We start from the raw sequence: 14,647 nt of genomic DNA on the forward strand, positions 1-14,647 counted from the left end.
CAGCAGGAGTCATTCACAGGGGAAGTGTTAGACATGGAGAATGTTACCACATAAAACAATGGAAAACAGGTAACAGAGAAAGATGTGACCACTTTTGTTTGAAAAGAAAGTCAATCACAGATGTATTATAGAAACTGGAATTATGAACATAAAATAATTATTACTACATAATTAAATAACCTGCTAAAATCATTTTGTCTTGCCTTAATTTTCCATCTCATTAAAATTTCCCACCAAAGGCCCTCAGACCGATAGGGCTTTGATTTTGGCAATTCATTACAACTCTGGCAGGTAGCCAGCCTTTTATTTTTATCCCTCAGTCCTTTGGTCTCTTCTTCATATATTTCTCATCCTGCAATTTTTTTTATTCCTCTAGTCACAGAACATATGTAAACAACTAGAATTATTTTTGGAGTACAGTAGCATAACATACTCTATTTCCGTTTCTAACAAGAGATCATATTCCTGCAGATTCTTTTTTTTTTTTCAGTGATTAGGTTTGGGCAAATGTTTGTCTATAAACAGGACGTATTTCTTAGATATTTTATTTATGCCACTGAGAAACTGTCAAGATCCCTAAACATGGCCAAATAAAGTAAAATAAAAAAAAATTAAAATGCTTTTTTAAAATTAAATGACATTCAGACCATTGACACACACTCTACTGACTTTCCAAAAATATTTATCATCCAGTGACAAGGTACTCCGTACTATGCGCACAGCAAACCCACTGCCAAAATCTCAAAGACCAGTTTACCAGAGGGCTTAAGAAGATAGCAGACATGCTAAATTGCTTTACTGAATCTCAAAATGCCAAGTACATCCTTCATGCTTTGTCAGCTCCAAGCCTGCCTCAGTGAAAGGACATCACACCTGCAGCATTCACATCTTGGGTTTTGTTCCTGTGAAGCTTAGTAGAACTAACTCTTGATCAAGGGTTTGAAATATTAATTCACTACTATTTGTAATTGCAGTTAGTAACTCATTCTATGCTTGTTTTGTCTGAATGATCATTTTTAATGTTACCATCAACGCTTTTTAGTGCCCAGTCCACATATATCCTGTTAGATTCACTAGAATCAAATGCAAAATGCCTTTACACATGTGCTCATGCCTTACTGATTTCGACTTTCACCTATATATCCTCTGCTATATATATCTTCTAAACATTGTTCTACTACTGAATCAGCAACTGCACATTTTAAACCCAGATAAATCTACAGTAGATTTAAATTTCTGAGTTAACTGAAATTTCCAAATGTATTTGCCCCCCAAAATAGCCCTCCTCTAAAACTGTGCAACTTGGAGACATCATCCACTTCTGAGTGGCTTTTATAAAAAACTCCTGCTGAAGTAAAAAAATAGTCCTGGCAAAAACCTGTGCATTTCAATACTTAATATGTCCACTGCAATCAGTAAGTCTCATCGCTTCGACAGCTTTTTAACCTGAGCCGCTGACTCTGACACTCCTCTGTCCCAACATCTGTCACAGAGCCTGATGTTATTGCGTGTCAAGACTTTATTCTGAGCCCATCTACTTAGTCACCGTTTTTTACTTAGAGAATATAATAACTGCTAAGAAATTCTACATCATTAATATGTTAACAGACATAGATATAAGGTGTGTTTTTCATATATTGAAAAATCACAATAAGATATGCTAGAAATAGCCTGAATTAAGAAGCACATAAATATTGATGGATTTATTCGGCACAGATATACAATGTGAATATTTTATGGAGTCTGTAAATTGTCCTTTGTGTGACATTTTGCATTCCGTCTTTTGCAGTTAGATCTGTTGATTCCAGTTGGTGACCACCTTCTTCTATTTCTTTGGACCAATTTGTCACCCCAGTCATGTGATCAAAAGAGTGAAAAAAAAAAAAAGCCTACAGTTGTTCCTTCAGACACATCATGTTGCTTGTGGTGCTCCCTCTGTACTTGTAAAATAATTACTGAGGGACATGTAGCAGACAAGAAAGAGCACACAACTGCAGGTAAGCTTTGATCCTTCGGAGGTACTACTCATCACAGCATTTATAGAAGTTTCTTCTTGCTTAAGATGGGTTTGTGGCTTGCTTTGACACCCTCATGTTATGGTGCTCTCGATTTTTAGAACTTAATTTTTTTAGCCATATGATTAATCTCCTTAAAAACTGCACAGTTTTGAAAGCTTTCACTCTTTCTGTGAACATTCCTCATTAGAGAGAAGTACAGCTGTGACGTATTTTGAAATAGTATTCTTGTGTCATATGCAAGCTAATGAAAATACTGTTAATAATAGCAAGCAATGCCTTGGATTCACTACAAAAATTGCATTTTTTTAACTGCTGCAGACAGTCTATAACCACGTTACAGCCCTGACTCAGCAATCTGTCCCTCTTTGTCACAGTACTAGCGCAACATGCTGAACTGGAAGGTGTGCACTGCAGCCCCAGTAATTTACATGGACATCAAGAAGGAGCCAAGTGCTTTGTTGAATGGGAATGGACCGAGGCATATAAATGTTTTACTGCAGTACAGCCCATTATCACATTCTTTTGATCGAGATTACCTCGATGTACATTTAAATTCGCTTGCTTCTCTGAACTAGCTCCCATTATGGACCAGCAAACATAAAGGAGTTGAGAGGAAGTCATACCACTGACAGGGTAAGACCAGAAGTCCACTAGAAGCTTCCAGGGTGCTGCAGACAGCACACCCATTACGGGATCCTGGTCGGCGCCTAACAGAGCTCCTGCCCAGAGGACAGCTGTGCTGAGCAACAGAAATGTGCCTGGTCCTAAAAGAGCCAGCTGGCTACCCATCCTTTCCAGCCTGGGAATGTAAAGCTGGCCCTAATTCTTGCCCACTTGTGTGCAAAGTAGGAAGGAGAAAGCGGCGGGGCCGCCTGTGTTTTCATTTTTTGCTTTTAGAACCTATTTTAGGTAACTCTTCCTTCTCTCCATTATATAGTTTGATAGCTTGACATATCGTCAAAGTTATCCAAGATTTCAGTTCTACACACTGCTCTTCTGAAGATCTGTCAATGACCCTTGGGATCTTGCTGAAAATCCCAGATCTTTGGTTACTTTTGAGGCAGTATCTTAATACATACGTTCTCATTTGTCTCCTCCTCCTTTCCCCAACCTGCCATCTCTGCACATAACAAGCTATATAAAGGGTCATATGACAGATGTTGCCCCTCTTATCTTGCTCATAAGCATCTCAGGTTAGAATTACACATCTCGAGTACATCTAACAGGAAACGTTTTGCAGCAGTCCAGCCACAAAAAACAACACAAAGAGCATCTTTCATCCAGCCAGCAACCAACTGTGACTTTTGTGATAAACTGACTTTTTTCCTGGGAACCTAAAGAGAGTTCCTGATCTGCCACTTAATATGATTTGTCAGGAGGAACTTCCCCATAACAATTTCAGTTAATGTTCTATATATTACACATTGGCCAACCGTGATTAAAAGCTTTCAGCTGTAGCTTCCCTGTACAAAAGATGTCCCATTTACTGAAGTACTGAGATTCTATTTTTTTCCAGAAAATGAAAATTCCTAACGCATCCAGTGGCCCAAACATAAATAAGCTACTCCCTTGCAGGAGCACTGGCAGCCACAAAAGTAATGAAAAGCAATTTGCCTTATCATTCGCTTGCTGCAGCCATTTACTTGGGCGTTCCAGGTACTTGTTCACATCTACTCCAAGGACTGGAGCACATCTATACACCTCAATAAGTTCTCCTGGAAATTATCAGTATCCTTGATTTTAATAATTTTATCTCTCACTTTTAACATGCAAAACTTCAGTCAACAGTCTGCTTGTTCGTTCCCATGCTACAAGCTTCTGGCAGCACATACTCAGTTTAAAGACAGGCTTGGTTGTGTTCCAGCAGATTATTAAAAAAAATGTTCTGATGAAAAAATCAGCTGCATCTAAATAGCTACATAGTCCAATCAGACAATTTGAGGGTTTGGGCTGTTTTTTTTCCTCTTACAGACCCTGAGGAGGCCAATATACACACACACCCCGACAGTATTCAAAGGAGAGTTTAGCAGTGTGTTTGTACTTCGGTTTCCTGATATGCCAAACACATCACAGTAGCTGCATTACTGTTCTTCTATGTTTCCACAGCCAGGTTTATTCAAGAGACCAAGTAGCTTAGCTTAACGCTAGTCACATAAGGTATGCATTGATTATTTCTTTTAAATATGACTACTTAGAACTTTAACAAGGATGCATATATACTCTAATACTTGTCAACAATTTACTATAAAACCAGCAAGGCGGCTGATAAACTCAGTTTATCCTTCTTCCATGTGCTAAACCACTGCTACATATTTTTGGAGATCCTAACAACAGTGCCGGAGAAAGGACATCAAATGATGCTTAGAAATGTGATACACATTTTCATTTCACACTCCATCAGTTTTTACAACTAGAGTTCCATGAAATGTATGAGAATACTTGGCTAACAGCCATATCCACTGAGGTGTAAAATAAGGACCAGATCTCTTTTTAAAAGAGTTTCATTTTCTTTACATAACTAAATCAGATGTTGACCTTTTTCCAGAATATATTGTATATATTCCATACCTCTACCCATCAATAATTTTGAATCTCTGAACCAAATTTTGACCTGTTTCAACAGACATGTAATCAATATACATTCTTTTAAAACAGCTTTGTAAAGCAAAATGAACAGATTCATCCTTCCACTAAACTAGAACCGAAATACATTGAATTATGTAATCACTGGTGTTAAATCTTTTCAATTCTAGTAAGTTCTCCCCTCATCTTGCACCCTGGAACAAGAAACAAGTGTATTATTGCCTTTAAGGTTAACAAAGTAAAGCTATGGGCATCAGCAAAAACATCTTTCAGACTCAGATTTCAATCTCTCAGGAAAGATTAAACCTTCATGCATACATAAAAGGGGAACTATAAAATGATAACAGGTACATAGCATGGAATCAGTATGCTTGAACAGCTGCTGGCTTACCAGTGTAGTAAAGCAGAAAATGTCTTTTACTCACCTCTGTTAAACCAGAAACTTCTCCTTTTGCTAACGGTCTGGTGATGGATGCAGTGTAAACTCTGGCATCTGACACTGGTTGCCCCTTCATAAAATGTTTCCCAGCTTCATAAATATTCACTTCTACCATCTTACCCATTAACAGAGGATCCTTTGGCACAAGAACCTTTCAAATAAAGATGAAGGCATAGTTACTAAATACCACAAAGGACATCAGTGCTTCTAGCTTCCACTCAGAAGACAGATTTTTGATAAACGTCAGAGCAAATCCTAAAACCTTAAAATTTTAGTCACCTGCACACACTACAGCCCGACATGCTTGACCAGTAGCATCTCCAGCTTGCATTCTTCAAGAGCTTTGCAGTGTTAGTTCAGGCCTTTTTGACTCCAGCTGATTCCATCAGTCGTGTTTTTCAGTTCATAAGAAAGCTGGGCCTGAGTTGCAACATCTGAATTCAGACCCAGTGAGTTCCAAAGCGGACTTCTACTACACAATTCTAATACACCGCTGTAAAGCTTCCTATTTTCATATCTATCCCATGATACTCTTTTTTTTTTTTTTTTGAATGTTTTTGAGTCTGCAAATGCTTCAGGACAGAAATTATGCCCTTGTTTCTGTTTGCACAAGCCCTTCTTTTGATTGCTCAGGTCCTCCGCAGCTGCAACGCATGACTGACAACGAATGCCTGTAAAAATGGAGGACGGTGCTTCCTGGGTCAGCAACTAATGCCACCCCTTCCTGCATTTGCACAACTAGGATTTCAGACAGCTCCATAAGAACTTCGCAAAAAAGACACCATGTAACAGATGTTCCTAGGTCACGCATGTTACAAAGGAAAGAGCCCAACACACAGGAGCAACATTTTTTTGCTGGAAGAACAAATGGCATAAAAAGGCTCTCAAAATAGAGAAGCAGTTAAAGAGAAGTGGAGTAATTTCCCAATTAAACAATGAAAAGTTGAATTGCAGGGACTTACTGAATCACATTTACTTGAAGCTCATGCACACACAAATGCAAACTTTTCAAAGGTGATGAGCACATATGTATACTGCCCTGGTGAGGCCTCATCTGGAGTACTGTGTCCAGTTCTGGGCTCCCCAGTTCATGAAAGATGAAGAGCTACTGGAGAGAGTCCAGCGGAGGGCAACAAGGATGGTGAGGGGACTGGAACATCTCCTACAAGGAGAGGCTGAGGGAGCTGGGCTTGTTCAGCCTGAAGAAGAGAAGGCTGACAGGGGACCTAATAAATCCTTATAAATATCTGAAGGGTGGGTGTCAGGAGATGGGGCCAGACTCTTTCCAGTGGTGCCCAGCAACAGGACAAGGGGCAATGGGCACAAACTGAAGCAGAGGAAGTTCGGTCTGAACATGAGGGAGAACTTCTTCCCTCTGAGGGTGACGGAGCACTGGAACAGGCTGCCCAGGGAGGTTGTGGAGTCTTCTTCTCTGGAGATATTCAAGAACCGCCTGGACAAGGTCCTGTGCAGCCTGCTGTAGGTGACCCTGCTTCGGCAGGAGGGTTGGACTAGGTGACCCACAGAGGTCCCTTCCAACCCCTACCATTCTGTGATTCTGTGATATCTTGATTTTTGGATGCTGAAACTGAAATGCCTTAAAATGGCCTTATTTTTTGACAACATGTGCAGAGGATTTTCAGAGGAAAACTCTGTGCCAACCACATTTGGAGAGCATTTTCTTGCCAAATAGTGCCTCTCTGGTTTCACCTATCGCACATGCTGGTTGTCCCAGCTGGAGGAAATAATTACCAGCAGTTTCCTTTTTTCCCTGAAGGGTCAAGGTGTTCACGACTGTAGGAGTTTCCAGATCCTAGGATTCTGCCGAGCTTCCTAAGCATCTTCCAAGAAAAGCAGACCCTTTTGCCTTTCAGAGATGGGCAAGCCAAGACTAATTGCAACTAAGTGGCAAACACAAAGGCATCTCCTAATGCTGAGACAGCACTACAATGCGACTACATCACAGCTGTCCCCTCACAATTCATCTTGATCAAATTTAAATGAAGGGAAAATTAGGTAACTCAATATCACTGGGCCTGTGACCTCTGTAAATCTTGGTATCCCCATATGCACAATGGCAGTAACTAAATATAAATCCTCAGGGACAGACATGGGTATGTGAATACTACTTAAAAAGAAGAAAGAGGTTAAATGAAAATATCTGGGAGGTACTGTAAAAAAACAAGCAGTCAGGCTTGGCGAACACTCACGCATTTTTCTGATATAAGTATTTATTAGGGAAAAAAATCTCCAACCCTATTTCTAAGAAACAAAGTTATATTAATAGAAACCCTCATCTTGACTGTTGTTTGGGCAAAGTACCCTTTGGTCAGTTTATACTACTCTGTTCAATGAACTACCTTAAACTACCTCACCAAAGCCTCCACAAATGCAAGCTGCAGTTCTACGAGGAAGCTTGTCAGCGTAGCTCTACCGATGTGGCTCTAATAGCAAACTCTTTGAATACAGAAGAGCTTAGTGAAGAGAGAATAGGTTTGATAACTATCTGAGTTAACAGAACATTACACCAGGACTCTGAGCTGCAGCTTCCAAAGTATAATATGATATTTAGTGACTCAAGTGTGGTTATCAATTTACTATCATTACATTTACTGTTATTAGTCACAAGCATCAAGTCTTCTGATTACCTGGGCAAACAGTAGGATACTACCCTTGTCAAACATGCCACACATAAGATTTTTAGAGAAAAGACATACGTTTTAATAATTGAAGTCATTTCTTCCGTAATAAAATTTAAAATTACTCCCTATGTTATTATTTGTATTTTGTGTATTCTTTACCTGTCCCAATCAGAAGCTGTATTAGGTGCTGTACGAACACCCCATAAAAACATCAACACTTTTTTGCACATGCAGTTTTTCCTTTACTTAACGAAACTTTCATAAAACAAGCACTGAACATTAAAAAGCCCCAAGCAATTTCTTTGAATCTCTGTATGGAAAAACAAGTTCCTCAAATCGGACTGATAAATCACAAAAGCAAGGAACAGCGATACAGAAGGCTTAGACAGAGGTTAAAGAAGAGATTTATCATAAGATAAAAAAGAAACTGAGGAAAAATAATTAGTGAACCAGATATCTAATAGAAACAGATACTTCAAGAGCAATAATGTTACTTACTAGTAAACAAAAACAAATAAATAAATGCTGTAACATCATCCAGAACCAGAGGAAAGCACTACTGGTGACTACATAAGCACAGCCATCATCAATAGCCTCTCCAGGTTCAGAAAACTGAATAACTAAAGGTAGTAGAAGCAAACGGTAGACAGCTCAGTGCAAGAGGACAAGCCAAAGGCAAAACCAGAATGAAGTCATGGTATTTCAAAAAAAGCCAATTTCATTGGTTTTCAGCAAGTCATCTGCTTTTGAGCAAAAACAATAATTTTGTGAAATAGATGCTGTACTTCCTTCATAGATCAAAGATAACATTTCTGTGTGGAAAGAAATAATTTCTAGAAAGTACACAGAAGGAAATACGACATCTCAGGCTGAAGTGTTAATCTAAAGAAGTTACTGACCCTTCCCACGTTCATTTTTTTTTTTTCCAAATTGCATTGCCTGAAAAGATTTTCTGAAAGATGTCTGGAAATTATCAAGATTTAACTATTCACAAAACTTTGCTTTGGAGACACAAAAATTAAAATTACTACAGTAATTAAGAGCTGCTTAAACCACTCATATAATGTTATTTGAATGTATAGCATGTATCCTCCTTCCGCTATATACTCAAAGAGCTACTGTGTATTCCTTAACATAATTGCAGGTAAACTGTATTTACAACACAGAAACAAAATATCTCATAAACAGGTCTTGATGCTCACACCTTCCCTGGAAAATTTTTCTTATTTCTTTACTTGTTTTTTTCTCCGCGGCACACTGTGTTGCCGAGATTAACAGAAAACAAAGATAAAACAAAAAGATGTCATTTTGTTTATTTAACCATACCTGCTCATAGAAAGGATTGTGAGCAACATAGTAATTGGAATCAAAGGATTCTTCTGTTACCAGAACTCTCTGCCTCTCACCAACCTGGAAAATAAAAGATGAGAGAGATGACTCAGAAAACAAAAATAATGAATTACACTCAGAAGAGAGCTGTGACTACAAACAAACACTCTTCGCAGAAATAGTAAAATTCTCTGTGGAAATTGTGTGTCGGCAAGAAAGCTGAGCAGAGAAAGCCCCAGTTGAAACTGTCTAAAACTGACAAGGTTAAAAGTCAGAATTGAGGGCTAGAACTGTGGTACTGTAATGGCTTAACATGAAAATCCAGTTCAGAAATAACAACTGATTTTTACTTCTTAACACAACAACAAATAAAAAAGTCAGATGTGCACAGAGTCCGCTACGGTTTCATTCAGCTAATGAAAAAGCCCCCCTTCAACATAAAATCTGGCAAACAATCGCAAAAAGGGCACCACCGTTCCCCGCCACCAACAGCCTCACGACAAACAAAACAACCAGCAGCACCTGAGAGCAGCAGGGACCTGCAGCACACTGCCCACCTTCCAGATGCCACCAAGCTCATCTGTTTGCCTTCTTTTTTCAGAAGCCATGCTTGTTATTTACCATGACAGGGCATCTCTTTATCCCTTCTTGGTGATTTCACTAAGCTATATTCATGAGATCACGCTGACTTCCATGACAGTGGAGTCAACACTGCATATTACAAAGACTCAATGAAGAAGAATTTTTAACAACTCACAGACAGCAGTATTAAAGGCCAAATAAACACCGGGCTTTTTAGCCCAGTGTTTCAGTTATACCTCCCAACTGACAAATGCACTAACACAGTTTAAAGGAAGCACCAGTTTTACAATTAGTTAAATGGAAGACCCCAAGTCAGAATCACAGACTCACAGAATGGTAGGGGTTGGAAGGGACCTCTGTGGGTCATCTAGTCCAACCCCCTGCCGAAGCAGGGTCACACAGAGCAGGCTGCACAGGACCATGTCCAGGTGGGTCTTGAATATCTCCAGAGAAGGAGACTCCACAACCTCCCTGGGCAGCCTGTTCCAGGGCTCCATCACCCTCAGAGGGAAGTTCTTCCTCATGTTCAGACGGAACTTCCTGTGCCTCAGTCTGTGCCCATTGCCCCTTGTCCTGTTGCTGGGCACCAGTGAAAAGAGTCCGGCCGCACCCTCCTGACACCCACCCTTCAGATATTTGTAGGCATTTATTAGGTCCCCTGTCAGCCTTCTCTTCTTCAGACTAAACAATCCCAGCTCCCTCAGCCTTTCCTCACAGGACAGATGCTCCTGTCCCCTCATCATCCTCGGAGCCTTCCGGTAGACTCTCTCCAGTAGCTCCTCAACTTTCTTGAACTGGGAACCCAGAACTGGACACAGTACTCCAGATGGGGCCTCACTAGGGCAGAGTAGAGGGGGAGGAGAACCTCCCTCGACCTGCTGGCCACACTCCTCCTAATGCACCCCAGGAAACCACTGGCCTTCTTGGCAACAAGGGCACACTGCTGGCTCATGGTCAACTTGTCGGACACCCAGGTCCCTCTCCACAGAGCTGCTCTCCAGCAGGTCCGCCCCAAGCCTGTACTGATGCATGGGGTTGTTCCTCCCCAGGTGCAGGACCCTGCCCTTGCCCTTGATGAACTTCATGAGGTTCCTCTGTGCCCAACTCTCCAGCCTGTCCAGGAATCGCTGGATGGCAGCACAGTCTTCCGGTGTATCAGCCAAGACAAATCACTTGCATTTAGTTGCCAAGTAGGTATGAAACAAAATCTGAATTTCCCCAAGTTTCAGAATCCCACATACAACACCTTTTGATTTTGTCCATTACTAAGTTGTATAATGAAATTTATAGCCAAATTTCTGCAAACCTTGGAGGACATTTAGCTCATATTTTTAGTCTGAGCATCTCTCTCTTTCTTTCGCCTAAATGGGCCCTGGATTATTTCCATACTATTTGACAAATGCATTCTGCAAATTACAACTGTCTAGGAAGTTGAATTTACTCACTGCTTTTATTGCTGTCACTATTTTGAGAATCAATAATGGTTTCATATTTTACTCCAAACTTTTAAAATCTGTGAGCAAAGCTGTACTCAAGACTCTCCCCCCTCCCTGAAAGACTTCCACCACATCCTAGTGGCAGCTGTTTTGTAGATGTTTTAAGGCCTCCATCATAAGGTCCATGTGAATTAGCAAGGAGATGCAGATCAGATAATAATGTTTTGATCCTTTAAGGCACAAGGAGTAAAAGCAAAAGATAAGATTAGGATTTTCTCTAACAGTCAGTGACAGAAAAAACAACATGAAGAAGTAAGAACAGCAATATCATATCTACATTACAGTGTATATATGTGTATGCATACAGTATATACATATAAGTCTCCACTTGCCAAACAGAAAGACTTCATGAAATAACTCTTGCTTCCTCTTCCCTCTGCATGCACCTGGAGCATTCCCAAAGTAAACCCTGGAGAGCAGGGGAGAGAGTGAGCACCCAGCTTGTCTCCCCAGAGGGAGTGAGTGTTAACTCCCCAGGACCACAGGTGTGGGGTACACAGCAGAAGGGGCACAAACCCTGAATTACAGATCCAGTAACAGACTCCTAACAGTAGAAAAGCTGTATATTTCTGCACACTTTTAAGAGGCATTTAAGAGTTTGTTTATACGACATTTAAAATTTCCATCAATGTTTCTCTGGGAAGTCTGCAAATATAAATAACAACAGATAGAACACGCTCAAATTTTAGTAACCTAAATCCAGTGTAACCATTTACCATTCCCCTAAAGAGTAAGGTGTTTTTTTCTGTCAAGAAAACAGTTATTCAATTCAAATCCCCAGAGGAGTTTTGCAAATGCATGTCAAGAAGGCACTGGAGATAACTACACTATTAGTAAGATTACAGGGAACATTTCCCCTGAACAGAGAGGCCTTCTTGTTTCTGTAACATTTCAGACCGTTGCTTTTAAAATGACAACTCAGTATGGTAGCATAGTGCTACAGCAGAAAGTCTCAGATGTCATGCAATATTATGAAAAAGAGGAGGACGAAGTGTTAGATAAGCAACACTCACCCTTGGGGAAACATGCTACCACTGAAAAACTACCAGTGAAAGCACCAAGGCCAATCACCAAATCATGTCCTCACATTGTATTCATTATTTACCAGTACCATAAGTTAGCAAAACTGGCTCAAAGCAATACTGGGTCTGTCACTCGTTTCACAATTGTCTCGTGGTTCCCTGGTTCATAATGTTCTGCCTTCGTCGTCTCTACGAATGCTGCCTGTGAGGCAGTCTAAGCTACCTGTGTTATCTTCATACTCTCAGATGACAGAATGGCAAGCATGCAATGCAAAAAATAATAATAATTCAAAAAAAAATCAGAGGGAAGAAGAAAAGAGCACCCGTGTGTGATCATTTCGTATAAGCAGTGATTTCTTCAGAGACACATTGCCAGTTTTTCTTATCTTTGCTTCCATAGCAAAAAGAACTCAGGTCTCCATGTCTCAGTGGGCCAGACAGAGCTTCTGGGCCCAGAATTTATCAGGAATGGGAGGAAATCAGGAAGACCAAATTCATCACATCGCATCAAAACCGTGCCATTAAAACTGAGCACCAGAAATACAGAGGAGCTGGACAGCCTATACCCATTTACAATACCCACACAAACACTCACGAGACTAAGATGGCATACTGCAAGGAGTACAGGTAAGCCCAGTAACTGTTCACTTGCTCGTTACTGATTTGTAGCCTTGGCCAAGGCTGAGCTCACAGAGAAAGATGATATTCAGCTATTTGCAGACTCCTTTGCCATAACAACAGCAAAGGAAAATTCCATTTAATGAGTTAGGCTATTGGGTATTCATGATCTACCAGACTAATTGGCTACACGCATTTGTAAGACAGAAAACGACTATCTATCCTGCATCCAAGTATAATTAAGAAGAAATATAAGTACACAGAATGCAGCTTTGGTATTGAAATTTGTTCAAGAAGTGGAATATGTCATCATTTCTGCAATTATTCCCTTGAGATCTCTAAGTGCCCAAGTTTCACCTCTCCCAGAAAGAATTTAAATATGTAGAAACCAGACACCATATCTAATAAGTCGCAATTATAATAACCTTTGATGATTTTTGTCAGGCATGTACAAGCAGAAATAATTTGGTATCTTATTTTTATTCTTATTCTTTCATCTGCTTCCACAGGTATGCACGAGTTCCAGCTCTCAGGGAACTACAATTCTGACAAAGCATCTGGAACTGAGGAAGACCAGTCCTGGCATCTCAGTTTGCAAAGATTCCTACAGAACCAGGATTATTTTTTTCTTGACAGGGCACAGCATGAAAATAATTATGAATGATAGCAAAAAACTTGCCTGGCAACCTCCCCCATCCCAAGATGGACCAGTCACATACTTTACACAGGGAGAATCTGTTTTCACTGAAAATAATGCAACGATTGCTGCTGGTCCTATCACTTCCTGCACTGTAACAGTTGCCAGGTAGTTTGTAAACCCCAGGATTAGTAATCAAATCACTTATGAACTTCTATTTCATTTTCATTTATCCTACAGGAAATTCTGACATGATAATTCTGTAACTCAGTTTTTCCTTTACTGAATATCATAAAAAGCAGCTTTTACAGCTGGCTGATTTTTCAAAATGAATGAACAGTAAGAAATGTTCAACATCCTCCTTGGCTGCAGTCAAATTAGGTTTGTTTTTTAAACCAAAACTGACTGAACCACGGAAAACACAAGACTGATTTTTAAATTCTACAACAGTATGAGTGCAAAAGATCAGCCCTGTTTACATGTTTTGACAGAATACTGCTACGCAACATCACAAATGGCCTGCTGCAATTATACTCAGACAACATATACTCCTAATCTTTCTTTTTCTTAGTTAATGAAAATCGCAATTGTTCCAGGTTGATTCACCACTCAGTACAGCCAGGCCATGCGGCACGTGATCTTTCTCACCGTTTCCTTATTGTTCTTTTACCTGAAATTTGCCCATTCTGTTTTTAAGACTCTGGCTAAAAAAAAAAGTATTAATGGGCACTGTGTTTCTCTACTTCTCCCATATGAAGAAGGCACACAGCGCTCACAGCCATCTCCATCGATTCAGAGACAGCTGCGAAAGCCTCCTTGCAGGTTGAGCTCAATTCCTAGCAGAATCGATGAGCCCCTCTCCACTCGTGTTTAAGGAAGCTGGCTTGCATTCGGACCCCAACCACTGTGGACCATACTTCGTACATGGCTTGGACGCCACGCAAAAAGCTACTGTCCTTTATTTGTTATTTAAATACATCACAAAGTAGGCAATAAAAAATATACACTGTCACCATTTATATGTGTATGTTTTAGCAGATTATTCTGATGTACAGAGTATTTCTGATAAACATGCGTACTTTGACCTTTACTAAGTATAGCAAAGTTTAAGCAAAAGTAATTTAGAAAGCTTTCATTCTACACCAATTCTGGCATACTTCTCTCCCAATTTTTCAGTTGTGCTCTAATTATTTGAAATAAGCGCTAATAATTATGCAGATGATGTGTCCTTCCCTATAAAGCAGAGAAGAACTGCTGGACCCACTTTTTATGAACCACATT

General features: G+C 40.0%; 1 protein-coding gene across 3 annotated transcripts in view; it reads right to left on the reverse strand.

Moving 5' to 3' along the window:
• CDKAL1 (CDKAL1 threonylcarbamoyladenosine tRNA methylthiotransferase) overlaps nt 1-14,647 on the reverse strand; it is a 426,501-nt gene that overhangs the window by 19,942 nt on the left and 391,912 nt on the right. For all 3 annotated transcript variants that reach the window (XM_075417076.1, XM_009941257.2, XM_075417078.1), the window contains 2 exons: nt 9,009-9,092; nt 5,027-5,191 (listed from right to left, as the gene is read on the reverse strand). In XM_075417076.1, coding sequence (XP_075273191.1) covers nt 5,027-5,191; nt 9,009-9,092 — 249 coding nt within the window. The remainder of the gene's footprint in view (nt 1-5,026; nt 5,192-9,008; nt 9,093-14,647) is intronic.

This window comes from Opisthocomus hoazin, chromosome 3 (genome assembly GCF_030867145.1).
Source record: "Opisthocomus hoazin isolate bOpiHoa1 chromosome 3, bOpiHoa1.hap1, whole genome shotgun sequence".
Classification (NCBI taxonomy): Eukaryota; Metazoa; Chordata; class Aves; order Opisthocomiformes; family Opisthocomidae; genus Opisthocomus; species Opisthocomus hoazin.